Genomic DNA, 27,732 nt, shown 5'->3' on the forward strand with positions numbered 1-27,732 from the left:
TTTATATCAAAGTAAATGATCTTTAACTGTAATCCTTTACTGAACACCACACAGAACTTCCTTGTATCTTAGGCAAGCCGTGCGCGTGTTTTACAAATTACTCCTTAACGTATTAATATTACTTTTAACTACCAATAGCAACAAATCTTTCTCAGCACGTTATCAATTATAAATGGCAAGCAGGAAGGTGAGATGTGAAAATACACAAATAAAAAGAAATGCAGGTGTGTGCGTGTATTGCGTACGCAAAACAGAGATAAACAGTTTTTTAAAAGACAATAGCGTTTTGTTCTTACCTTCCGGTTCCGGATTCCACCAGCACTCCTACAGCGTAGCGATGCAGACGCTTATCTAGTCAGCACTACTGTATCCCTCACCACCAATACGGATACGAAGGGATACTGCCTTCCCGCCCTTGCTGACAGATAAAGTCTGTGTTCGCTAGTGCGGATATGTGGAGGACGGACGAGCTGCCAATTGATAAAGCTAAATATTTATCTTATAACATTCACTATATGTGGGTAAGAGACTCAGTACGCAATTGGCGTATGGGATACCGTAAGGGTACGCACTTAGTGTAGCAGACGCTTAGCCGTGGTCGAGACGCACATGCGGCACATTCGCTCACAGCTTAACGCTTGGTGTCGAGCACGCTATAGGCGGCCGACTACCATAATGCTACGCTACCAGCGTAGCGGACGCTCGTGATCACGAGGGGAACACGAGCGGCGCAGACGCTCACGGGATGACACTCAGTAAAACCTTGTATGCAACACACTGGAAGATTGAGTTTGTACTGTAAATCTTACTACTGAAATACTGTAGCGATATAACGCTGCTTAACCTTGTTAATACAAAAGCTGCTTGAGCGATTGAGACGCTCCGAATACCCTCAGTAATGTAATAAACACACAATACCTTGCTAAGGTTCCAACACCTTTACTAACAATATCTAGCTATGTAAAAAGGGGAAAACAGTTAACAGTTCATACACTACTAACATCAATATCTAAACATAATAACTACACATATACAATATACAACAGTTTAACAATAAGAGAGAGAGAGTATGGCAAATACAAACAGAGAATAAGTTGGTCACAGAGAATAACTTACACACTTGGAACGATCGCTGCGCAGTCCTGGTACCAGCTCTCTAGTTAGTCAATGATGAAAACCGTTGTGGAGAGAAGACTGAGCTGGCCAGGCTGGCTGTTCTTATATACACTGCGTACAGTACACCACAAAGGGACCTATAATCTCATTGTTCATTGGACACAGGAATGTCTCCTCGCATTATAACAAAAGGTCATAGGTTAGTTTGAACAGGTGGGCTGTGACTATATCGAACTGCTCAGGTGGGAGGGAATCTCAGGATTCCCGCCGCATGGATAATGAACCGCAAATATAGTAAATGTCCAGAAACTACTAATAGACATAACTATACGCAGGAGCGATTAATCTTTACCTAACCAGCACCGGATTGTTTCTAATAAAATGTTCTTTAGTTAGGTACCAAACACCACTGCTCAAACCCTGTCTGACCCTTCGTATCATACAAAGAGGAATTCCTCTGTCCAGGGACCAGTTACAACAAACAAACTTACAGTTATTGTTAAGGGGAACATTACCTATAAAATATACTATTTGGATTTACTATGTAACATTTGAGTCGCCCGCTAGACGCACACAAACTCTACCGTAAATGCACATACCACGCGCTCGAGCGCATGGCCGAGGAGGCGCGTCACGCAACTGCGAATATGCGCACGCACGGGAGAGAATGTGCACGTCCAGCGGGCAAGCGCATGGGGTGAATATATGGCAACGTGTAGCATGTTATTTTTCCGACTTTGACACACCATAATTTTGGTAAACACCCTGGGTGCTGTTGCTAGCCCGAAGAGCAAGGCTTGGAACTGAAAATGTTCCTGGAGGATGGCAAACCTGAGGTAACACTGATGAGACAGTGCTATAGGCACACGTAGGTAAGCATCCTGTACATCCAGAGATATCATGTAATCTCCCGGTTCCATAGCCAACATTATGGAGCGTAATGTCTCCATATGGAACCTTGGGATCCAAATGTATTTGTTTAACATTTTCAGATTGAGAATTGGTCGAAATGACCCATTTGGCTTCTGGATCAGAAATAGATTGGAGTAAAACCCCTGTCCCCTTTGTGATGGAGGTACTGGAACAATCACACCTGACTGCAGTAATTTTTGGACTGCTTCTCACAGGGCATTGGCCTTCGACTCTATACAAGACGGGCTGGTGCAAAAAAATCTTTGAGGAGGCTGCCTCCTGAATGGGAACCCATACCCCTGAGATACCACCTTCTGCACCCAAGCATCTGTTGTCGACTGTTGCCATATGTGTGCAAAACGAAGGAGTCGGCCCCCAACCCTGGAATCCTCCAGGCGGAGGCCCGTCTTTTCAGGCTGATGGTTTCTGTTCAGGCTTGGAAGCTGGCTTTTTGCTAGCACACTGCTTCCTACCCCTGGTTTTGAACTGGGGTTGCTTAGACTCCTCCTTAGCCTTTGCTTTGCCATCGAAATGGCCAAAACTTTGAACCCCTAGACTTAGGGTTATAACTAGTCGGAAATCTGACCTTCTTTGACTCAGCTTCCGATTCTAGAATGTCTGACAATCTTTTCCCAAACAATATATTACCAATGAAAGGTAATGCTTCCAATTCCTTCTTGGATTCTGCATCCGCTTTCCAAGTGCGCAGCCAAATTGCTTTACGAGCGGCTACCGTCAAAGCTGATGCTCTAGAAGCGATTGTACCCATGTCAATTGCCGCTTCTTCCAAGTATTGGGCAGATTGTCTTAAACGGCTTAAATAATACTCTTGCTCCCTATTAGGAGAAGAGAGGTCATTCTCTAGTTCCTCTATCCATTCGCCCATTGCCTTTGTTATCCAGGCCAAAGCCATAGCAGGTCTTACCACTGCTCCTGCGAGAGAAAATATATTTTTCAAGAAGCTATCTACCCTTCTGTCTGTGACATCATTTAGTGAGGTAGATGACAGTGGTAAAGCAGATTTATGCACAAGTCGCGGTACATGTGCATCTACTTTTGGAGGAACTTCTCTTTTCGAACAATCTGCAGCTGGAAATGGATAATAAGACTTCCATCTTTTTGGAATCTTATACTTTTTACTAGGCGTCGCCCAAGATTCTTCCATCAGCTCATCTGACGCTGGGAATTCAGCTCTAACTGTTTTTGTTCGTTTAAACACAGGTGCTTTAGACTTTGACACTGTTTTGGCTGGCTCTTCCAAAGAGAGAACAGCCTTCACCGCCTCAATAAGTTCAGCTACATCCTCTGAACTAAAACTCTGCGACTGATCATCATACGGAGTATTTGAATACACTGTATCATCTGTTGTATCATCTTGTGTAGCCTGCCACATAGACGCATCTGTCTTAGTTTTACCTGTCCCTTGGTTACTTGTAGAGGCTACTGGAACCAAGTCGTAGTGAGGGAGCTGCATGTATGGGTTAATAGTGTAACCTAACCCCTGGGGTGGTGCTGCCGGAGTTAACCTGTCCGCTATTGAAGACAACGTCTTTGTGAACATACTCTATGGTGGTTCTATTGGTTGTTGAACCAAATCCTGTTTTTTACTTTGCTGAAAAGCAAAACAGTTCGCACATAATCAGAAATGGTTACCACAAGAGATCTCAGGCGCTTATCTATAGATGAGCCTTTGGAATAGTCCACATCAGTATTCTAGTGACGTGATGTGAATTCTAAAATCAAACAGAATACATAACATAGTGTAAAACTGTCATATAAACAGAGGGAAGTGAATTCTGCTCCCCAGTGTAGACCCGTACCAAATTTGATGGTCTGCTAAATAGGCAGACGATATCGCTTAGTGTGTCAGGAGAAACTCCAAATGGCATGGGATCTGGTTTTCCCTCAATCCTTGTGGAACGTTTTCTCCGGATAGCCCATACGCAATAATATGTAAATAAAGAGGAACTTAATAGTGCATTATTGTTGGACACCCTGGGTGAATTTGACAATACACAAGATAAAATTGGACTCTCACCGGGTGTATTGGTCTACAGGTAACCGTATACACATAAGCATGAAGTGAGTGGCTTTAGTTCTCATAGACCCTCCTCTCCTGGTTATCAATATGCGATGATATGTAAAAAAGAGGGACTTGATGGTGCATTACCGTTTGATAATTTATTGAGTATAACCACACACAAACAAAATAAAATGAACAGGTGGACTCTCACCAGATGTGATGGTCTACAGATGTTAGTAGACAAAAAGCGCATTAACAAAAAATGGCGCCCGGTAACTGTGGTCCTGCAATATTCTATGCACGAGTTTCACTTCCCTAGTTACGGACCTTGCATTCAAGGGACACAAGGCGTGACACACTTCCGCCAGTGAAGTGGACCGAAAGTATACTACACTTCCGCCAAGAGTTCACGGCAGGAAACAGGCAGGAAACAGGGACACAATAACACGAAGCACTTCCGCCGGAGGGAACATCCACGTGACCGGCCGCATATTGACATTAGAGAAAGTTAAATACGGGCGGGAGCACGAGCAAAAACCAAACCTTGGACCGGACAACTGGAAGAACACGGACTACGTCATGTCTATGGGGTTTTTAGAAGTAGAAATTCCATGTCTGGAAATAGGCTTTTTTAGGTTGTACAATGGTGATGTATAAATACCATGTGTAGGCAGATACCTCTACACCTTGAAAAAGACAACACTCTGTTGTTGAAACGCGTTGGTCGAGGTATCTCTTGGACACGTGGAGGACTCACTTGGCGGTTGATGAAGATCTCCGGGGACGCCTGGGCTCATTGTTAATGCGCTTTTTGTCTACTAACATCTGTAGACCATCACATCTGGTGAGAGTCCACCTGTTAATTTTATTTTGTTTGTGTGTGGTTATACTCAATAAATTATCAAACGGTAATGCACCATCAAGTCCCTCTTTTTTACATATCATCGCATATTGATAACCAGGAGAGGAGGGTCTATGAGAACTAAAGCCACTCACTTCATGCTTATGTGTCTACGGTTACCTGTAGACCAATACACCCGGTGAGAGTCCAATTTTATCTTGTGTATTGTCAAATTCACCCAGGGTGTCCAACAATAATGCACTATTAAGTTCCTCTTTATTTGCATATTATTGCGTATGGGCTATCCGGAGAAAACGTTCCACAAGGATTGAGGGAAAACCAGATCCCATGCCATTTGGAGTTTCTCCTGACACACTAAGCGATATCGTCTGCCTATTTAGCAGACCATCAAATTTGGTACGGGTCTACACTGGGGAGCAGAATTCACTTCCCTCTGTTTATATGACAGTTTTACACTATGTTATGTATTCTGTTTGATTTTAGAATTCACATCACGTCACTAGAATACTGATGTGGACTATTCCAAAGGCTCATCTATAGATAAGCGCCTGAGATCTGTTGTGGTAACCATTTCTGTTTATACGTATTTGAGTGTCGGTGAAACTCTTACCACTAGATTATAGGCTGCTATCAGCGCATGAGTGTGTGTTCACATTTTTTCCAGTTCGCACATAATGCCTCATGTGTGACCAACTGGTCAATTAACCCTGTCTTACAAGATAAACATGTTAGGGATGTAGGAGTGCCTGATAAATTCTCGTCACTTTTGCCGGTCACAGACATGGTAATATTCTGTTAATGAGTACACAATTTGTAACTGAAAATCACCTATATATGGATATATATAAGTGAGATCAATCTGACCACAACCGTGCACCTGAATTGAGGGTCAGAACAGGACTGACGACATAAAAAAAAGTCATCACACATACTAGCAGTCAGTCACATATTAAGGCATTAAACATTGTCATATGAGAATACAACCCCCATACCATAACAACTTACAAGTAGGAAAATTGTACTTCTGTTTTAACTGTTTTTTTCAAACATAACATGCAGAAACAACAGTAATAAACAGGTCTCATATGCAATATGTACTAAAATTAACAATTCATACTAACAAGTAGAGAGACTTTTTAGTACTGTATACCCTTCCTCCATAGAGCAGGATACAGGGAGACTCACCACACTTCCATATCCAAGCAAATACGCTCGTAAGATGCTGAGTGGATTCAGACGCTACTGATGTACACTACCGTTCCTGATAACTGATGAAAGACACAGTCGCTCACTGACGGACACGGACGCTCCGCGACTTCCACGTGTATGCAGACGCTAAGGCCTGCGACTCGGTCTAGGCGGGATCTCAAGTGTACTCAACCGCAGCGTCTAAGCTGCGACCGAGTACCCTCGTGGTAGCGTCTGAGCGGAAGTGAGGTCATTCAGTTCAAGGACGGGAGACGAGCGGAAACTGGTCATGAACTTGGGGGAGGGGCGGCCAGGAGAGCGTCTGAATCCCCCTGTTGACTTAAACTCTAAAGGTGGGTACACACTATTAGATTTATCTGCAGATCAATTGATCTGCAGATATATCTATGTACGGATCGGGCAGTGTGCTGTGCATACACACAGCCTGATCCGTCGGGGGACTGACGTCATGAACTGGGAGGGCGGGCGCTCGCGCCCGCCCAGTTCACCTGTCAATCACCGCCGGCCGCCGCAGCATGTTTACAGGCGGTCGGACGACCGCCCCGTACACACTCAGCGACGGGCCAATATATCGTTAGATATATTGGCTGTCGGCTGTGCTGCGCGGCCGACGCGATACGTCTGTGAACGACGGAGTTCACAGACGTATCGCCCGTACACACTGGCCGATGGTCCTGCGATGTATCGGCCGTTCAAGAGAACGGCCGATACATCGACCAGTGTGTACGGGCCTTACGGATCGTGGCCTCAACCTAGTCCTGGTGCCTATGATCCCTAGAGCGTAGTGCTGTCGCACCAGAGTGTGTTCGGCGCATCAACACACTGTTTGTAGTCTCCACCAAAAGCAGTGTAGCTGTGTCCGGACCCCTCTAGTAAGCGGAAATCCATAGACTTACCTTCCCCCCATGCTCCGGCCACAGCCTGGTTACGTCTGATGGACCTGCTAGAACATCCGACACAGATGCCCGTCGAGACAGCACTGTACCGCGAAGGTAAGCGTTGTTGCGACCCGGTGTGGAGTTGTTGGAGCGACTTTTTCCAGTATGCGCTTAAGACGCTGTTAAGAAAAGTTGCTCAGAAAACATAGTAAGACTATAAAAATAAAATAATAAACGTTCAGGCTGCTATTACCAGCAGCCCTGTGACCATGGTCCGGCTCCTGCCGCACCAAATAAAAAACTGATTTGACTGAGTCAGTGGGCGGGACTATATGAAGCCCCGATGCATCCTGGAAGGCCAGAAAGCTCGTGACCATTTGGTGCCATTTCCGCTATCGCTCCAGCATATCCCTACGTTATCCTGTGGATAACCTGTGGACCCAGCCAGAGAAATCTTATTAGCCTTCTTTGCTGCACTCCTACTTTGGGTACTGCTGCTTAAATTTGTTATCTATGTGAACCCCTAAGTCTTTTTCCAGTACAGAATCCCCTAATATTACCCCATTTAGTATGTAGGTGTTATTTTTGGTCTTGCCCCCACAGTGCATTACCTTACACTTGTCTGTGTTGAATCTCATTCTCCATTTTGCTGCCCATGCTTCCAGTTTAGTTAAGTCAATCTGAAGAGACTCAGCATCCCCCTCCGTATTTATAACCTTACACAATTTGGTATAGTCTGCGAAAATTGACACTATGCTCTCTAGACCTACTGTTAGGTCGTTGATGAAAATGTTGAACAAAAGTGGTCCGAGTACAGACCCTTGTGGCACACCACTTAGTACTTTAGTCCAATTTGAAAATGATCCATTGACCACAACACACTGCTCCCTATTATCTAACCAATTACTGACCCAAGTGCATATTGCGCTCCCTTGCCCTATTTCTTGTAGTTTATAGATAAGACGCATGTGTGGTACAGTGCTGAAAGCTTTGGCAAAGTCTAAAAAGATTACATCCACCTCCTTACCCTAATCAAGGTTTGCACTTACTGTTTCATAAAAGCCAAGTAAGTTGGTCTGACATGATCTGTCCTTCACAAATCCATGTTGGTTCCTTTTAATGATCTTATTTGCTTCAAGGAACTTTGAATACTGTCCCTTAGAATACCTTCCAATACTTTCCCCACTATAGATGCAAGACTAACTGGTCTATAATTACCTGGTTCAGCTTTGCTCTCCTTTTTGAATATCGGCACTACCTCCGCTATACGACAGTCTTTGGGAACCATACCCGATTTAACCGAATCCATGAAGATCAAAAATAGGTGGATTGAGGAATGCAGTGCAGTCTTCCCTTTATTCCACAGCTACAATACACAGAGAGGGGGAGAGGGGGGGCGGACGACTTATCAGTGCAGGGACATGGTGCCTCCTTCCCACACCCAGCACATGCCAAATAACTATCTGCAGCCAGCAGTGCTGAGTAACCAGGGTCCAGGTTGGGAAGAGCTCTGTATATGGTCGGGAAACGCTACAGGAGGCAGCTGGAGGCAGGTAGGGGCAGTCGCGTCTCACCTCCAGTGTGTCCCAAGATGGCTGCCTCCCGAGTTCCACTGCCAGGGGCCGCTCCGTTAGTCAGCTCCCTCCGCACACCAAGGACATCTGGCGGCGTTCAGTGCCGCAGCGGACCTGCAGAGGCTCCAGTCCCCGTCCCGCTCCTCCAGAAGCATGTCCTCCGTGCAGGGTGAAGTCCGCAGTGGTCACCAGAAACGCCAGAGCTCTCAGCTTAGGGCGGGCAGCAATAGGGGTTTTAGGCCCTTTTTGGGACAGAAAAGAGAGGAGCTCTTAAGGTGCGACCACCTCGGCTGACATTCAAGCCACGCCCCCGGATCTCTTCATTTTAAATGCACATATACATTATCACTATTTTTTCCAAAAAATACAGTGATTTAAGCGGTGAGGGGATTCCCAGGGACAGGGCTTTCTCGCTTTGCGATGTATTAAATTATCGTAACGCAAATTTATCACATTCCATCCACATCTGAGATAAGAATTGTGATAAATATGCCCCTTAAAAGTTTTTAAAATATTTTTTTTTTTAAATTGGATCATGGGGCAGTTACATCAATATACCACATTACTTCTGAATTAAGTTGCATCAAAATAAAAATCTTCATTTACAGTTAAAATTTAAATAATTTAAAAAACTAATAGCAATTACAAGTGATAAACACATACTTTCTTTTGCTAGAAGTCTCTATCTCTTTATAACGTATCCCCCAACTGTCTGGATTTTGGCACGACAACTGACTGAGAAACATGCTGGGACTTTTAGTTCCACAGCAGCAGGGCCGCGAAAGCCGTTGAAATATTGTTAAACCTTTCTGCACTGTACATTTTACATAGTAGATTTTTCCTGTCCGAACAAAAAAAGCAGGCTTAACCCGCCTTCACCAAGAACAGACACACAGTAAAATACCAGTTTTCCTTTATTTGCTCATTGTACATATGTTTATTTTTATTTTTACATTCTTAAGTCACGTGTGTCAAAATACAACTTTTACAGGCAGTCTGCAAAGAACAGAATACAAAACAGATAAAAGGCAAAAAAAAGAAGAAAAAGAAAAATCTCACAAGTATAAGCTTTATTTTAATAAAGGAATTTTAAAAGGCAAAAGTGAGGGACACAAGCTGAAGGTCTCAAGGAAAGATAAAGCTAGTCTGAAGAATTGCTGTAAAAAGCATGAAAATAACATTTCAGTAGACAAAGCACAGACACGTGGGTTCTGCAATTGTAATTACATCTATCAAAAATGCTGGTGTATAATGTGTGCATTATTTAGCAATAGTGTGGGAAGTAGGCTTTGTTTAGGGGAATAGGAAAAGAGGAACACAATGGAACACAGGACAGTGTGTAGAAATGGCTATTATACCCTCCAATATAATAGAGAATTAAATGCTGGTGTACAGTAACACCGCAGACACAAAGTACATGGGTGCAGCTGTGCCTATGCTTAGGTCTTGTGCGTTATAATGCCACAAGTTCCCAACAGAATTCATACACCCTTAAATACACTTATTATTATATACTTTTTGTACTACTATATAAATATAAAACAATGCCCTTGTGCAGTGGCATGGCCCTAGTGCCATGTTTCTGTGCTAGAGCCATAATGGCCATCAGCCAACCTTTTATGAGAGGCTGAGAAGGGGCATATATATTGTATGAAAATTAGGTCCATAGAGAGACTGTGTCATTTTGGCACAATCCATAAAAAAGTGGCATAAGCAAATACGCCCAAAGTCACATGCGTTCTGTGACATCGTTACCAAACAGGGCACATTCCGGCATGCTTCGCGTAAAAAAAATATCCTGCTCCATTCTTCTGTATTTATGGGCCTAATAGAGGTCACATGCTTGGTATAATGTGGGCAAGTTAGAACCTAACAATTGCTCTTTGTGGAAGTCTGAATGATCGTTAGCAGAAGCAGATTATGGTAAACATGATACACAAATATGTTAATAGCGATTTCAAGAAAATAATTTACAATGTAGGGCATTTACAATCTTTAGCAGCGTGGGCATTACTGGTCTGAGGAGTTTCGTGAAATTTAGGAACGGATCAATAACTTGTACAGCTGTGAGAATGCAAACTATTTCTGTACTATTTTGGACTTTTACAAGTGATGACAGCTTTAATAGCAGTGATCCTCTTTTACATGGCAAAACTTTTTTTTACGCTAATATCACTAGAGTTTATTACATGAAATGACTGCTAAAAGCAACATGCCGAATAGAAGCCATGACATAGGCAACAATAGTGCAATTTGTCTGTAGATCATATTGTGCTGTGCAAGATTCCCAGAAAGTATAATCTTTAAAGGCTTAAGAAACAATTTATTCTAATGTAGCTCCTTTGCAGCTACACAGCCCAACATAGCAATAAGCCTCAACAAGTCATTTTGGAAGGAGATTTGCGCATAATAATATATATTTAGTGTTTGTGTGTGTATGTGTGTTTGTTTGTGTATGTGTGTATGTATGTATGTATGATATACACACACACATTTTTTAGTGTACATGTATATCTATCTATAGCACAGAAAAAGAAGGGAAAAAAAAAAAAAAAAGTCTCCCAGAACCCCATATGTGCTTTTAATTTCTAAAACAATTTTTTATCCGGTGTATGGATTAGAAGTGGAGAAGGAAGGTACTGCAGTCAGTGCTTCCTGAAGACGTTTCTGTAATCCCAAACTCGCATAACTCTACGAAGGGGTTTAGTTGGGGAAACAATTAAACAAAAAAACATGAATACATACATTTAAAGTACAAACGGTGCATATAGCTCTTTGCTACTGAAGTCTCTGGCATCTTATAGCAGATGCTGCAGCAGCAATAGTAGCTACTCACTTTGTTCTTTTGGTCTTTCCAAAAGGCTCTAGGACATTTTTTTTATAAGATGGAGCAACGTTGCTTCTTCCTGTGTTTTCGGACTTGCAAGGCTGCTCGTGTTGCCATTTCAAACACTTCCCGGACGCCATCTTTTGTCTTGGCAGAGCATTCAAGGTAACCAAAGGCGTTAATTCGGTTTGCCATTTCTCTTCCATCTTCTGGCTTAACAGGCTCCTGCAGAAGAAGACAATATGATCAAACAATTTTTAAAAAGTACATATTTGTATAAAAATATATATTTAGTAGTAATAATTAAAGTATTATTAATAATAATAATAAATAATAATAATAATATTATATAGCATTATACATTATGCTGAAAGTCCTGCTTGACGACTAAAATAAAAAAAAGAATGATACCAAGTAAGCGCATGTTATTTTTGTAGAAGAATGGCCATAGTAAGGTTTTCTGAGCCATCATGTATGCCCATTACTAAGGAAGTTAAATAAAAATGAATAAAATCATCCTTACACATTATCTTGAGAGGCACTGTATTAAGGGTAACGCTAGAAACATGCAGATGTAAAGTGGGATGAAATATTATTATTATTATTATTAATATTATTATTATTATTATTATTATTACAAATCCTACAAAGTGTTCGGTATCATCAATTACTTTCTGATGTTTGCCTTTAGCACCATCTAGGCAACTTTATACAAAAATGTATATTTAAATACATGCAGATGCCATTCAGATATGCAAATGTGGTGTAGGCCATAAAAGGATATAAAGTCCCCTTCATATCACGACTCTTGCAGACATACAGATGTGTCCTCAACTATCGTTGCTGCGTACCGTGTAGCGGGCGCCATGCAACTCGCGCCCGCTCCTTGTGTTAGAAGTCCATTATAAGTTGCGTTATAATTGTAACGTGCATACTACTTTCTGTCCACAAGATGTCACTTTTCTAAACTGTACAGCGCATGCCTCAAATAGCCAACGGACCCTTCCTAGCGCCGCCTGCTGATTGGCTGACATTTATTGTGACAAAGAACCATTAAATCACTTCCCTTTATAAAAAAAATCCCCTTCTACAAAATACAATGCCACGCCGACGCCCTGTTCACACTATTCATTTTGTCATTACATTGTGTACTAAATCCTGGATTTTTATTAGCATAAACAGCTTTATTATCTCAGTAAGAGTTTCAGGTTTCTTTGCTATCAAATGGACAGAAACATGTAATGCACTGTACCACTGGGTCCCTATCACATTAATATGACTCCCAGATGGTCTCCATTGCAGTGCCACCACGCTTGGCGGATTCAATCTAAATTTTGTTTTTAAAACGGGGCCGCAAATCAGACAAAAAACACATCACATATACACCAGGGGTGCTTACTCTTACCATGGTTGGCTGAGGCCTAATGAATACAGTCACCGCCCACAATGCTTGCATCACTGGGTTCGATACCCAGCGGGCTCTTAATTTTTTTTTTAAATTTTTTTTTATTTTTTTTTATTGAATAGTTATTTGGGGTGTCGCCCTTTAAATCTGAAAGACAAAATTATTTTCTGCAGTATTCTATGCCATGGTATGATGAGGTGCTATTTACACTGTATTGTTTCACAGTCTAGGCGGCTCCCTACACTACAGTATGCAACTCAATGCAGGCTTCTGCACCACCCCCCACTGATCACTCATTAGTATTCATTCCCACTGAGCTCACTATGCCTGTACCAAAGCTCCTCCCCCAGCCACACTGCCGCCCATTCACGCTATTCATTTCGTCGTTACATTGTGTACTAAATCCTGGATTTTATTAGCATAAACAGCTTTATCTCAGAAAGAATTTCAGGTTTCATTGCTATCAAATGGATAGAAATATGTAATGCACTGTACCACTGCGTCCCTATCTCATTAATATGACTTCCAAATAGTCTCCATTGCTATGCCACCACGGTTATCAAAACTGTCGAAAATGGGTCTAAAACTGTCAGATTTGGCTGCATTCATTTTGTCGTTACATAAATGCACTAAGTTCTGGATTTCATTCAATAAAGTTATTTGGTGTGTCACTTCTTCCCTTTATACTGTATCTGAAAAATACAAACCAAAATTCTCTTCTACAGTATTCTATGCCACGGTATGATGAGGCACTGTTTACACTTTAGCGTAGGAAGTTGCCTAGACTGAACAATACAGTATGACACTCAATGCAGGCTTCTGCACCTCCCCCCATTGATCACTCATTAGAATTCATTACCTCTGAGCTCACTGTATGCCTGTACCAAAGCACCTACCCCAGCCACGCTGCTGCCCATTCATGCTATTGATATTGTTGTTACATTTTGTACTAAGCTCTGGAATTTATTAGCATAAACCACTTTATTATCTCAGACTTCCAGATGGTCTCTAGTGTTGTGCTGCCATTCACATAACGCTGTATACTGTAGTCCACAGGCCCTGGAAGAACCAGGAGTACCCCTCAGGTGAAATGATGTACCCCAAACATGAAATATTGTGACATTTGTGTTTTGTATCTGAGCCCCTCTCTTGCTGCTAGATAGAAAACACACTGTTATACCTTTTTACTAAAAACTCTTTTCTCTTCCGCAGGTTTCTCTTGGATGTTCCTGAACTCCTGGGACACCTCTACAGCTGAATGTAGCATTGACTCACCCCCTTCTACCATGACGGCATACTTGTGATTAAACCCCCCCACTGCGGTGTGACCAGGAGTACCCCTCAGATGAGATGAGGTGCACGCATTGCGGGCGGTGACTGAATTCGTTAGGCCACAGCCACCCGTGGTAAGAGTAAGCACCCGTGGTGTATAATATATATGATGTGTTTTGTCTGATTTGCGGCCCCGTTTAAAAAAAAAAAAAAAAAAAGTCGGATTGAATCCACCAAGCGTGGCGGCTCAGCAATGGAGACCATCTGGAAGTCATATTAATGAGATAGGAACCCAGTGGTACAGTGCATTACATATTTCTGTCCATTTGATAGCAAAGAAACATGAAATTTTTTCTGAGATAATAAAGCTGTTTATGCTAAAAAAATATCCAGGATTTAGTTACGACAAAATGAATAGTGTGAACAGGGCGGCAGCGTGGCATTGTATTTTCTAGAAGGGGACTTTTTTTTTTTTTCATAAAAAGGGTAGTAGCAACACACCAAATGGCTTTATTGAATTAAAAAATAATAAATGCATAAAAAAAAAAAAAACAACAACAACTGCGCCCCCCGCTGGGTATCAACCCCGGGGGTGCATGCATTGCGGGCGGTGACTGTATTTGTTAGGCCACAGCCAACTGTGGTAACAGTAAGCACCCCTGGTGTATATGTGATGTGTTTTGTCGGATTTGCAGCCTCGTTTAAAAAAAAACAAGTTGGATTGAATCCGCCAAGCGTGGTGGCACAGCAATGGAGACCATCTGGAAGTCATATTAATGAGATAGGGACCCAGTGGTACAGTGCATTACATGTTTCTGTCCATTTGGTAGCAACTATACCTCAAGAGCTTTCGGAGATAATAAAGCTGTTTGTGCTAATAAAATTCAGAACTTAGTACACAATGTAACAACATTGTGAACAGGGCGGCAGCGTAGCATTGTACAGTATTTTGTAGAAGGGGATTTTTTTTATAAATGGAAGAGCGTGATTGGCAAGACTCTCACAGATAACTGCCTACTGCCATAGCATTGCATTCAGCACTGTAGTCTTAACGTGGAGCATTTGCCACCCAGCGGTTCAACTGTGTATTACATGGCGTGGGACATAACACACACCATAAGGTTATTTACAACTCGCGACTCGGGATCCTAAATAGTGCGCTATTAGCAACGATGTTTGAGGACATATCTGTACACATTTGTATCCTGGTCATTCAAAAGTTCTTCCCTAAGTAGAAATGAAGAATGGGACTTAATCTGGAACATGCAAATCACATTTTTCTATTCATAAAAAGACAGTTTCTGATGGTTATTTAATTTAATGACTGTTTCAGAGTTGTACGCAAACCGTATGGCACAACTCGGATGGTGGGGGTGCCCCCTAAGCCACATCCTGATTGACATGCTGCGTCCGTTTGGGGGCAGGGAGGGGGGGGGGGGAGGGGACAAGCAGCACTCGTGAAAAAATAAATAAATAGGAATTTAATACCTACCGGTAATTCCTTTTCTCCTAGTCCATAGTGGATTTAGTCCCATGGGGGTATAGATCGGGTCCACTTGAGCCTGGCACTTTTAAACTTTTAGTGTGTGTTGGGTCTTCCCCTCTATGTTCCTACCAGACTCAGTCTAGGAAAACTCTGCCCGAGGAGAAGGACATAATCTGAGAGAAGAAACAATACAACCGCAGTGAGGCAACAAGTCAACACACAACCAGAAACGAAAGGAGGGCACTAACCAGAACAGTGGATAGCAACAGCAACCTAACCCGGATAGCACAGCTATCCCAACAACAGAATGGGACCACAACGTCGGTCCAACCAAACACTTACACAGGTAAGCAGGAACGAAGGACTGAGACGGGTGCCCAGTATCCACTATGGACTACGAGAAAAGGAATTACTGCTAGGTATTAAATTCCTATTTTCTCTCACGTCCTAGTGGATACTGGGGTCTTGTACTTTAGTACCATGGGGAAGTCCCAAAGCTCCCAAACGGGTGGGAGAATGCAGAGACCCCTGTAAAACCGCCTGACCAAACGGAAGGTCATCCCTGGCCAGGGTATCGAACTGATAGAATTTTACAAACTTGTTCGAACCAGACCAAGTTGCAGCTCGGCAGAACTGTAGGGCTGATACACCCCGGGCAGCAGCCCAGGAAGACCCCACCGTACTCGTCGAGTGGGCCTGAATAGACGTCGACACGGGCAGAGCAGCTGAAGTATAAGCCTGTTGAATGGTTAAACGGCGCCAACGAGCAATAGATTGGTCGCCCATCTTCTAAGCAATCTTGAAAGCATCATAAAAGGACAAACAGAGTCAGATTTCTGATGATGGGCCGCCTTTTTGGCATAAATCTTCAAAGCCCTGACCACATCCAAGAACTCAGGACCAACGGAAGCGTCAGACAACACTAGAACCACAATAGGTTGATTTACATGAAAGGCTGACACCACTTTAGGCAAAAACTGAGGACGGGTCCTAAGTTCAGCCCTGTCTGCATGAATAATCAAATAAGGGCTCTTACAGGATAAGTCCCCTAATTCAGAGACACATCTGGGCAGACACCAATGCTAATAACATCACAGTCTTCCAGGTGAGAAACTTCAACTCCACCCTATGTAAGGGTTCAAACCAGTCCGATTTGAGAAAGGACAAAACCACACTGAGGTCCCACGGAGCCGTGGGAGGTGTAAAAGGAGGTTGCATATGATGAACACCCTTAAGGAAAGTCAGTACTTCTGGTAACATGGCAAGCGGTTTCTGGAAGAAAATAGAGAGCGCCGAAATCTGGACTTTGATTGAGCCTAAACATAGGCCCATATCCACTCCCGCTTGTAGGAAAAGTAGAAAGCGATCAATTCTAAATTCCACAGGAGACACCTTTCTACTTTCACACCAGGAAGACATACTTTTTCCAGAAACGATGATAATGTCTTGACATAACCATCTTCCTGGCCTGGACCATGGTGGAAATAACCCTGGAGGGAAGACCCTTTCTTGCTAGAATTTCTCTCTCAACTTCCAAGCCGTCAAACGCAGCCGCTGTAAGTCTGGATAGACAAACTGACCTTGCTGCAGAAGATCGTTTTGGAGCGGCAGAGGCCAGGGATCCTCCAGAGACATGGTCAGGAGGTCCGAGTACCATGCCCGTCAAGGCCAATCTGGGGCAATTAGAAATGCCTGAACGCTTTCCCTTCTTAGCCTTTTTAGTACCCTTGGGATCAGCTGTAGAGGGGGGGGGGGGGAACAGGTACATCCACGGTGTCGTCAGCGCGTCCACTGCTACAGCCTGCGGATCCCTCATCCTGGAACAGTAATGGCATACCTTCTTGTTGAGTCGAGAAGCCATCATATCGATCTGCGGACAGCCCCACCGGTGAACTAACTTTTGAAACACCTGGGGATGTAGGCCCCATTCCCCCGGATGGAGGTCGTGCCTGCTGAGGAAGTCCACTCTCCAGTTGTCCACTCCTGGGATGAATATGGCTGAGATAGCTCTTGTGTTGGCCTCCATCCAGAGAAGGATTTTTGAGACCTCTGCATCACCGCTCTGCTTCTTGTTCCCCCTTACCGGTTTATGTACACCACCACCGTGACGTTGTCTGACTGAACCTGGATCGCCTGATCCTTCAGAAGATGAGAAGCCTGCAGAAGAACATTGTAAATTGGCCTGAGTTCCAGGATGTTTATCGGCAGAGTCGATTCCTGTCTTAACCATATCACCTGGAACTGGGTCCCTTGGGTCACAGCCCCCAACCTTGGAGGCATCCGTCGTCAGTCGAATCCACAAGTGGATATTGAAACTTCTGAACACTACCAGGTGAGGAACTTGTAACCACCATAATAGAGATTCGTGCTCTCAGAGATAATGTCGCTTCCTGATGCATGTGAAGATGAGACCCCGACCATTTGTCTAGCAGAAAGGGTCAGGCATGAAATCTGCTGTATTGGATTGCCTCGTAAGCAGCTACCAACTTGCCCAGTAATCAGATGCAAAGATGAATGGATACCTTGCGAGGACTGAGCACCAAGCGAACCATAGCCTGGATAGTCGAGGCCTTTTCCATTGGGAGAAACACCTTTTGAGACACTGTATCCAGCATCATCCCAAGGAACTGAAGACGCTGTGTCAGTTCCAGGTGAGACTTCTGAAAATTTAGGATCCACCCATGATCCGTACGTAGGCGAGTCGTCAGATCGATGCTGTGCAGTAGATGCTCCCTGGACACAGCCTTTATTAGGAGATCATCCAAGTATGGGACTATGTTCACTCCCATCCTGCACAGTTGCAGCATCATCTCTGCCATGACTTTGGTGAAGACCCTTGGAGCTGTGGATAAACCGAAGGGTAAAGCCTGAAACTGGAAGTGGTCTTCCAATATGGCGAACCTGAGGCAAACCTGATTTGGTGGCCACATGGGAATGTGTAGGTAAGCATCCTTGATGTCCAAAGACACTAGGAATTCCCCCTCCCCCAGAGCGGACACCAACGCCCGCAGGGATTCCATCTTGAATTTGAACACCCGCAGATATGGGTTTAGAGACTTCAGGTTCAAGGTGGGGCACACCGAACCATCTGGTATGGGAACGACAAAAAGACTGGAGTAAAAACCCAGTTGCGTAACGGAGGAGGTACAGGAACTACCACCCCTGTCTGCAAAAGTTTTTGAATAGCCTCGTGCAAGGTAACTTTTGCTGCGGGTAAAGCTGGTAAGCCCGACTCGAAAAACCTGTGAGGATGGAGTGCTTGAAATTCCAGCCAGTATCCGTGGGAAATGAGGTCCCTCACCTAAGGATCCCGGCAGGACTCCGCCCACATGTGGGCGAAGTGTTGAAGGCGAGCACCTACCTGAAAGTCACCTTGTTGCTGGGGCCAACAGTCACGCGGAAGGCTTAGCGGCAGGGAATCCAGTGGTCTGGTCCAGGGAGACAGCAGGTGCAGGTTTACGGGACTTACCACGAGATCCTCTGGAAGTGGAGGAGGCCCCTCAGCCCTTGCCTCTGAACCTTACCACACAAAAGGACTGCAAGTTGGGTTCTGTGTAAGGATGGCATAGCAGACGGCAGATAGGTAGACTTACCCGCAGTTGCTTAGGAGATCCATTTATATAGTTCGTCACCAAACAAAGCATTACCTGTAAAGGGAAGATTTCCTACATCCTTTTTGGAATCAGCATCTACCGACCACTGACGCAGCCACAGAGCTCTGCACGCCGAAACAGCCATAGCAGTAGTGCGGCCATTAATCTTACACAACTCCTTAATAGCCTTCTGAAGCATTCTGTATATGTTGCAGCAGAGTAACTACCTCATCTCGGGGCAAAGAATCCAAACCATTGATAAAATATCAGACCACTTGACTATTGCCCTGGAAATCCACCCACAAACAATTGTGGGGTGTTGAGCAGCGCCTGCCGCCGTATATACTGCCTTGAGCGTGGTCTCAATCTTACGGTCAGCTGGCTCTTTTAGGTATATAGCCACTGGTACCGGCAGTACCAATTTCTTAGACAGTCTGGACACAGACTTATCGACTGACGGGGAGTTTACCCATACCTCCCTGTCATCATCGGGAAAGGGAAAAGTAGTTAAAAACCTCTGAGGAAATTTTTTAACAGGGTTTAACCATGCCTCCCTGGCCAGGGAGTTCAACTCTTTAAACACAGGAAAAGTCGCTGAGGCCTTCGGTTTAACATTAAAATAAAACTCCTCATCTGGCTCTGACTCTTGATCTGGTATGTGAAGGGTCTCTCACAGCGAAGATGAGGGCCTCCACCCCTGGGGACAGAGAGCTGTCCTCATCCATATCATCATCATCTACATAAGTCTGATCAGAATCAGACTGGAGCACCTGTGGCAGTGAGCATTTTTGTGAAACCACTAGATGGGCTGAGAAGCTCTTTGTATCTGCTGCCTTGGTCACAGAATCAATAGAATGCTTCAACACCTGTCTCCCTTTAGCTGCAGCTAATTCAGAATTAACATGCTGGATCAAGCTAGTAAAGCTGTCCAGCCAGGCGCTTGTGAACTGTGTCCCTGTGGAGACCAGGAACACTGTTCACACATGAGTGACCCCGCTGAAGACGGGGATGAATTACAGGCAGTACACATAACCATGTCTACAGATATCTTTCACCCTGTAAAACAGCACAGCCCACTGACCAAACGCTCCACACAGACCCTAGAGAGCCCCAGGAGGGACACTTGAGGAGCGGACACCAGCACCCAGAAACACAGCAGTATAAGAGTAACTAAATGTATGACCTGAAAGGAGTGCAGCGGCGCTGTCGCTAGTGTGCATTTCTCTGTCTAAGACCCCCTGGTACCAGTACAGATTTCTGTAGCAGCGTAGGTCTCTGAAGGCGCAGCATTGTGTGCAGCTTGATTCGCAGCAGCAGGAAAATGGCGCCTTCCCGCCTCAGGTCCCGATCCAGGAAGCGCAGCCCCCTTTAATGCCGCGTGATCCCCGTTAATAGATTATACTGGCTATGTCAAAAATAGATATATACAGTACTCCCAAAGCCTTTCTGCAACAGTGAGCACAGAGGGGTGTCTGCCCGTTGCCAGTTCACCAGCAGCGGGCACCGCAGCTCAGGGCCCGTGACCGCCACACGACCTGTCACCAAAACTGCACGGGAGACCCGCTAACCTGGACCCCGGTGTAACACTCACCGCACCTGTATCTTCAGCATATTTTAGAGGGTGGTGGCTAGCTGCTGGAGTGGGCACACACACTAACAATGTGTGACCAGTACCTCAGGAGCTCAGTGTCCTGTCAACTGGGATTACGAACCATTAACCATCAGGAGGTTGGTTCAGTCCCCACCTCTAAGTCCCACAAATCAGGTAGTCTGTCTGCCAAGCAGAGCTACCTGAAAATAAACTAAATTAAACTTGAAGAAAAACTCTCTGGAGCTCCAGAGAAGTGCACCCGGCTCCTCTGGCACATTTTTCAAAACTGAGTCTGATAGGAGGGGCATAGAGGGGAGGAGCCAGCACACACAAAGTTTTAAAGTGCCAGGCTCCAGTGGACCCGATCTATACCCCCATGGTACTAAAGTTCAAGACCCCAGTACCCACTAGGACGTAAGAGAAAAGGGCATGCCGTCCTCGTTTTCTGAGAGTGCCAAGTCAAGTGTCTGTCTGCGGACGCAGATTTACTGGCCTACGAATGCGAGATGGCCATTCTAAGTAATCTGTGGGTTACTCGGATGGCTGATGTTCTCACATGTGATCTGAAGCTGCATCCTCGGATATAGCAGCGGATCACACATGCATGCAGGAGGCGTCTGAGAACACAAGTCGCCTCCTGCAGCATTATCTGCACCCAATGCTGTGTTCACCGCATCAGTCTCTGAATCACCCCCAAAAATGTACATGTGCTGTAACTAATCAGAAGTAACAGTCAATTATCCACTGCAAGTCTGTATGGTTGGTTGTATTGGTTGCTGCACATCTCCAGTTTGCTAGCAAATAACCCCCTCTGTGTAGTCCGGAGAGCCAGAATAGAAACAGGGTCACATCTATCTGACCCCTGCTGTCTTGATGGATGATGGCAAATGGCTGTCTGGTGCTAAAATGTAATGTCTCTGTTACTGTCCTCATGGGCAAAATACCAGAAATCTATATTATCTAAACCTTACTTGACAATCCTTGCCCGGCTTTAGCCACATTCTGTATTAATCTACATGATCTGTAATTAGTCTCAATAAGACTTACAAGGAACACCATCACATTTAGTTAAACAATAAAAAAAAAAAACAGGCAAAGTACTGTATCCAGCAGAGATAAAAGGTTTGACCAAAACCCCAATCAACCATTCAGACATGTGTTTGTGAAAGTATAAAACGGGTAGAGGGGCACTGACTAGTTTAGTTCATTTGCTAACAAAATGACATGCCAGAAGGAGCTAACAGAGTGTGAAAAGGGGATCACTGAAGGCAGTGCAATGTCATGTTCCCAGGGTGTCGTTGGACTGGTTTACAGAAAATACAGTAACCCCAATGGACTGGCAGCTCAGAGTCCAGATCTTAACCCCATTGAGAACCTCTGGGATGAATTGGAGCAACTGGTACGTTCTGTGTCGCAGTTGGTCACTGTACTTAAGGGGGAATGGCAAAAAATACCGCTTGTATAAAGTCACAGATTAAGGATAATGTAATGATACATGGATAGGTTCACTCACACAGGACTTGTCTTTTGCTGTTTAAACTGGATTATGTACTTTCTCCTCAGATGTGCATCTAGGATTAGTGTTTTGTGCAGCAATTTGAGGATAGATGTAGTTAATGCATAGTGCAGATAGAGACCTCCCAGTGATAAAATTTTTTTGCCCTATTTGTCTATTCGACCTAACCATCCCCCCTGACTTGTGGATGCAATCCAATGAAATGTATAACATAAGCACATAATTAAATCATAATAATCAAATGGCTGGACGTTTGATCTTATTTACCCACTTACCTAATATCAAAACTCCATACTTGGAGAAACACCTATGCCCCCTAGTGTATGCACTGAGAAGCAAATCCTTGTATTTGTTTAGCCAGATTAAACACTGAAATAAATAGGCCCATATAGACGGGCCGATGCGGGAGAGATGTGTGCTGAGTGAACCGCTCAGCACACATCTCTCCCGCCGCTCAGCAAAGCGCAATCTGTGCTGAGCGTGTGGGGGGAGACGGTACGGGGGGGCGCTCATTTCACCCAGCGGGTGAAGTGAGCGACACTCTAGATTGGCCTGCATGCAGGCCAATCTAGCTCCAGCGATAGCGATGCGTGGGGCTGCGCATCGCTATCGCTGTAGGGGGTACACACAAAGCGATAATGCTCAAATTCTAAGCAATCTAGTAAGATTGCTTAGAATATCGCTCCGTGAGTACCCCCCTTATCTGTGACCTCAGTAATTACATAAAAACTGACAATACAGTTACAGTAAGCAGGGAAAAGAACAGGTGTTATAAGATTTACGGTATTCCAACACACCGTGGTATTCTCACAAGGCCTTCAGCGTATAACAAGCGCCACCCTGGACGTGGACGGAAACTGGTCAGAATCCCTCCAGTATAGCTGAATTAGCTATCATGGTATAGGAGCATACATTTACATATGTCTGGTGAACCAGTGGAGTAGTCACAGATCAATTCAAGTGTGTCAGACATTCAGTGTATTCATACAGTGCATTATAAAGGGCTACATAACCAGCACATCAAAGGAAAGGTAAAATGTCCTCATTAAAGTAGATCCTTTATTTAACCACTTGCCTGGCATGGTCGCATCAGATGCAACCATGACTGCAAGTACTTTATCTGATCTGGTCGCACAGGATGCGACCAGTCAGATTAACTATGTTAGCAGCGGCAGGGAAGAGAAACTTCCCTCCGCTGCTGCTGCAGAAAGATCCGAAGGTCCCTCTGTCACCCTGCACAACCCCCCCTGTCTGCTTGTGGTGCCGATCATTGCTGATCGGTCAGCATGGCAGTATCCACCAACCCCCAGCAGCTGCAGACAATAGCAGTCGCTGGTAAGGGTAAAACAACTACCCCAAGCCACCCCCCAGACCCCCCCCCCCCCCCCTCCCGTGTACCTGGCACCTGTCCGGAAACTAAAAACTAAAGTCACGATGTTTTGGGGAAAAAAATATTTAAAAAAAATGAAAAAATATATATATTTTTTTTTTTTTAAACCAAAATCATTTTGGATAGGGTTAAATTCATGTTTTTCACCTAATTCACTCATAGAAAAACCCGACAAGTTCAGAGCAGTTTTTGGGGAAATAAATCGTCCGTTAAGTGGTTAAAGTTGTATTGGTCTAAAAGCAATCTGGTTTCACACCAGCACATTAATAGAAAACAAGTTTTGATTTTCAGTTCTATGGTCTCTGCAGGCTCTTAAACACCCCATAAAAAAAACAAAAAAACAAACAAACAAACAAACACACAACAAAACAAACAAACAAACAAACAAACAAACCAGTGCAACTTCTCTGCTTTATTAATTAGGATTTCAACAATTCCATTCTAAAGACAAACAGCCTTTGCAACTACTTATGATATAAATGGAGCTTTCTTCTTTTATTACAGTAATTTTGTTTTTGCTCTATGCAGAAACAGCTCATCTAATTATAGTGGAACAAACTAGAATAGTGTTGGTAGCATGGGAGCTGACGTCCATCAATCTAAAAAAAAAAAAAAAAAAAGTTGAAATATCTGACACACACTCTGAACCTCCGAGAGGGAAGCCAACTGTTTTTGGAAGAAAATGGATAAGGCCGAAATCTGGATTTTTATGGAGCCCAGGCCCACATCCACACCTGACTGCAGAAAAAGCAGAAAACGTCCCAGTTGAAACTCCACCACAGGAAATTTCCTGTTTTCACACCAAGAGACGTAGTCTCTCCAAATACTGTGGTAATATTTAGACGTTACCCCTTTTCTGGCTTGGATCAAGGTAGGAATTACCCTGTCCAGAATGCCTTTCCGTGCTAGAATTTGACGCTCAACCTCCATGCCGTCAAATGTAGCCGCGATAAGTCTTGATAGATGAACGGCCCCTGTTGCAGAAGATCCTCTCGAAGAGGTAGAGGCAACGGATCCTCCAGGAGCATTTACAATAGATCCGCATACCAAGCCCTTCTCGGGCAATCAGGAGCAATGAGAATTGCTTGAACCTTTTCCCTTTTTATTCTTTTGAGAATTCTTGGGATCAATGGAAGTGGTGGAAACACATACACCATCTGATAGACCCATGGAGTCACCAGAGCTTCCACCACCACTGCCAGTGGATCGCTCAACCTGGAACAATACCGCCTGAGCTTCTTGTTGAGATGAGAGGCCATCATGTTAATCTGTGGAATTCCCCACAGACGTGTCAAGCACTCAAACACTTCAGGGTGAAAGCCCCATTCTCCTGGGTGGAGGTTGTGTCTGCTGAGGAAGTCTGCTTCCCAGTTGTCTACGGCTGGAATGAAGATTGCGGACAACGCCACAGCGTGTCTTTCTGTCCAGAGGAGAATCCTTGTTAACTCTGACATTGCAGCTCTGCTCTTCGTTCCACCCTGTCTATGTACGTTACCGCTGTCACATTGTCCGACTGAACCTGGATGGCCTGATCTTGAAGAAGATGTGATTCCTGTAGAAGGGCGTTGTATATGGCCCTTAGTTCCAGAATGTTGATTGGAAGAATGGTTTCCTGACTTAACCATTTTTCTTGAAAGTGTTCCCCCTGGGTGACTGCTCCCCAACCTCTGAGGCTTGCGTCTGTGGTTAGCAGAATCCAATTTTGAATCCCGAACCTTCAGCCTTCTGTCAGGTGAGAAGTCTAAAGCCTCAACAGAAGAGAAATCCTGGCTCTTAGCGACAGAAGTATCCTCTGGTGCATGTGGAGATGCGATCCGGACAATTTGTCCAACAGCTCCAGCTGGAAGGACCTTGCGTGAAACCTTTCATACTGCAGCGCCTCGTAAGCGGCTACCATCTTTCCCAGAAGGCGAATGCATAGATGCACTGATATTCGGGTTGGTTTTAGAACATCCCACACCATCGACTGGATTACCAATGCCTTTTCCAATGGAAGGAATACCTTCTGTACCTCCGTATCCAGTATCATCCACAGGAACTGAAGCCTCCGTGTTTGTTCCAGGTGAGATTTTGTTGGGTTCAGAATCCACCCGTGATCCCGGAGTAGTCGAGTTGAGAGGGCAATGTTGTCCAACAACCGCTCCCTGGATGGTGCTTTTATCAGCAGATCGTCCAGGTACGGGATTATGTTCACTCCCTGTTTGCGGAGGAGAAACATCATCTCTGCCATTACCTTTTGGGATATGAAGGTACGCATCCTTGATATCCAGAGACACCAAGAATTCCCCTTCCTCCAGACCTGAGATCACCGCTCTCAGAGACTCCATCTTGAATTTGAACACCCGGAAATATGGGTTCAGTGACTTAAGGTTTAAAATGGGTCTTACCGAACAGTCTGGTTTCGGTACCACAAACAGGATGGAATAAGAACCTTTGTTTTGTAGCGGAGGTGAAACTGGAATAAAATGATACTTGCCTCCTGAGAAGCTGGTAAACCTGAGTTGAAAAATCTGTGAGGTGGGAGTTCCTGAAACTCCAGTCTGTAGCCCTGGGCGATGAGCTCTTTGACCCAGGGATCCTGGCATGATGTCGCCCTTATGTGACTGAAATCTCTTAAATCGGGCTCCCACCTGCCTGTCTTCCAGGCAGTGCAGTCCACCGTCATGCTGAAGGCTTTGAGGAAACAGAACCTGAGGTCGGTTCCTGTGAACCTGCAGTTGCTTGTTTTCTGGGTTTACCTCTATTGCCTTTGAAGGCTGTAGAAGAACCTTTGTTTTGTTTTTTTAAATTTTGCTGTCCAAAAGGACTGCAGAGTTGGAGCAGAGTATGTCTTCCTAGCTGGGGGGGCTGCGGAAAGAAGGTATGTAGACTTACCCGCCGCAGCCTTGGATATCCACGTATCCAGTTCATCTCCAAACAAGGCTTCACCTGTGAATGGTAAGCTTTCCACACCTTTTCTGGAATCCGCATCCGCAGTCCACTGATGTAGCCATAGCCCCCTGCGTGTTGACACTGCCAATGGCCGTGGTGCTTCCATGGAGCAAACCTATATCTTTTATGGCCTCCACCATAAAATTTGCTGAGTCCTGTATATGCTGTAGGAGTAAAACTATCTCCCCTCTGGGTAAGGAATCTCACCCCTCAAATAGATTACCTGACCATTTTGCAATGGCCCTAGTGATCCATGCACAAGCTATAGTGGGTCTTTGGGCCACCCCCGCAGTTGTGTACAGAGATTTGAGAGTGGTCTCAATCTTGCGGTCAGCCATGTCCTTTACGGAGGCTGCCCCTGGGACAAGTAAGATAATCTTACGTGACAACAGAGATACCGATGCATCAACAATCGGTGGGTTTTACCATTTTTTTCTATCATCCTGAGGAAAATGGAAGGATGCCAGTAACCTTTTAGGGATCTGAAACTTCTTGTCAGGATCAATCCAAGTTTCTTCAAATAGGGAATTTAATTCCTTAGATGCAGGGAAAGTAGCAGAGATTTCTTTTTTACATTAATATAAGATTCCTCATCTGTATTCCTTGTGACAGAGCTGCACCCCCACCTCCCGAGTCCACCTCACCCTCCTCTGCGTCTGATACATCATCATTGTCATCCTGCAGTATCTGGGCCAGTGTACGCTTTCGTGGACAAATGGTAGGGTACTTAGACGCTGGTATGAATTCCGAATCTCTATTCATCAGGTCATCCACAGACTGTCTTAAGTATTGCCTCTCTTTCTCATTTTGGGACAATTTATGTGAAATATTTGAGATCATCCCTTTTAATGAATCCAACCAAACTGGTTCGGACCCACTAGCCTGATAATGTGCACTATCCTGAGTACACTGTAGTGATACCCCTGGGGAAGAAAAACACTCTGCCATGCATGAGACACACTCATTTGACATAGTAAAATGTGAAAGAACACACTCACACAGGAGATCCCGATGGAATTCACTCGAGGGTTCATATGGAGCTGCACGCTGAACTAGCAAGACCTCTATTTTTGATCTTCATGGATTTGGTTAAATTGGGTATGGTTCCCATGGACTGGCGTATAGCGGAGGTAGTGCCGATATTTAA

The 27,732-nt window shown here is 44.5% G+C and overlaps 1 protein-coding gene across 1 annotated transcript in view; it reads right to left on the reverse strand.

Moving 5' to 3' along the window:
• Positions 1-9,470: 9,470 nt before the first annotated feature.
• The window catches only part of RHOC (ras homolog family member C), a 143,718-nt gene continuing 125,456 nt past the window's right edge, over positions 9,471-27,732 (reverse strand). The window contains exon 5 of the mRNA XM_063955389.1: positions 9,471-11,626. Coding sequence (XP_063811459.1) covers positions 11,453-11,626 — 174 coding nt within the window. The 3' untranslated portion in view covers positions 9,471-11,452. The remainder of the gene's footprint in view (positions 11,627-27,732) is intronic.

The sequence above is a fragment of the Pseudophryne corroboree genome, chromosome 2 (genome assembly GCF_028390025.1).
Source record: "Pseudophryne corroboree isolate aPseCor3 chromosome 2, aPseCor3.hap2, whole genome shotgun sequence".
Taxonomy (NCBI): domain Eukaryota; kingdom Metazoa; phylum Chordata; class Amphibia; order Anura; family Myobatrachidae; genus Pseudophryne; species Pseudophryne corroboree.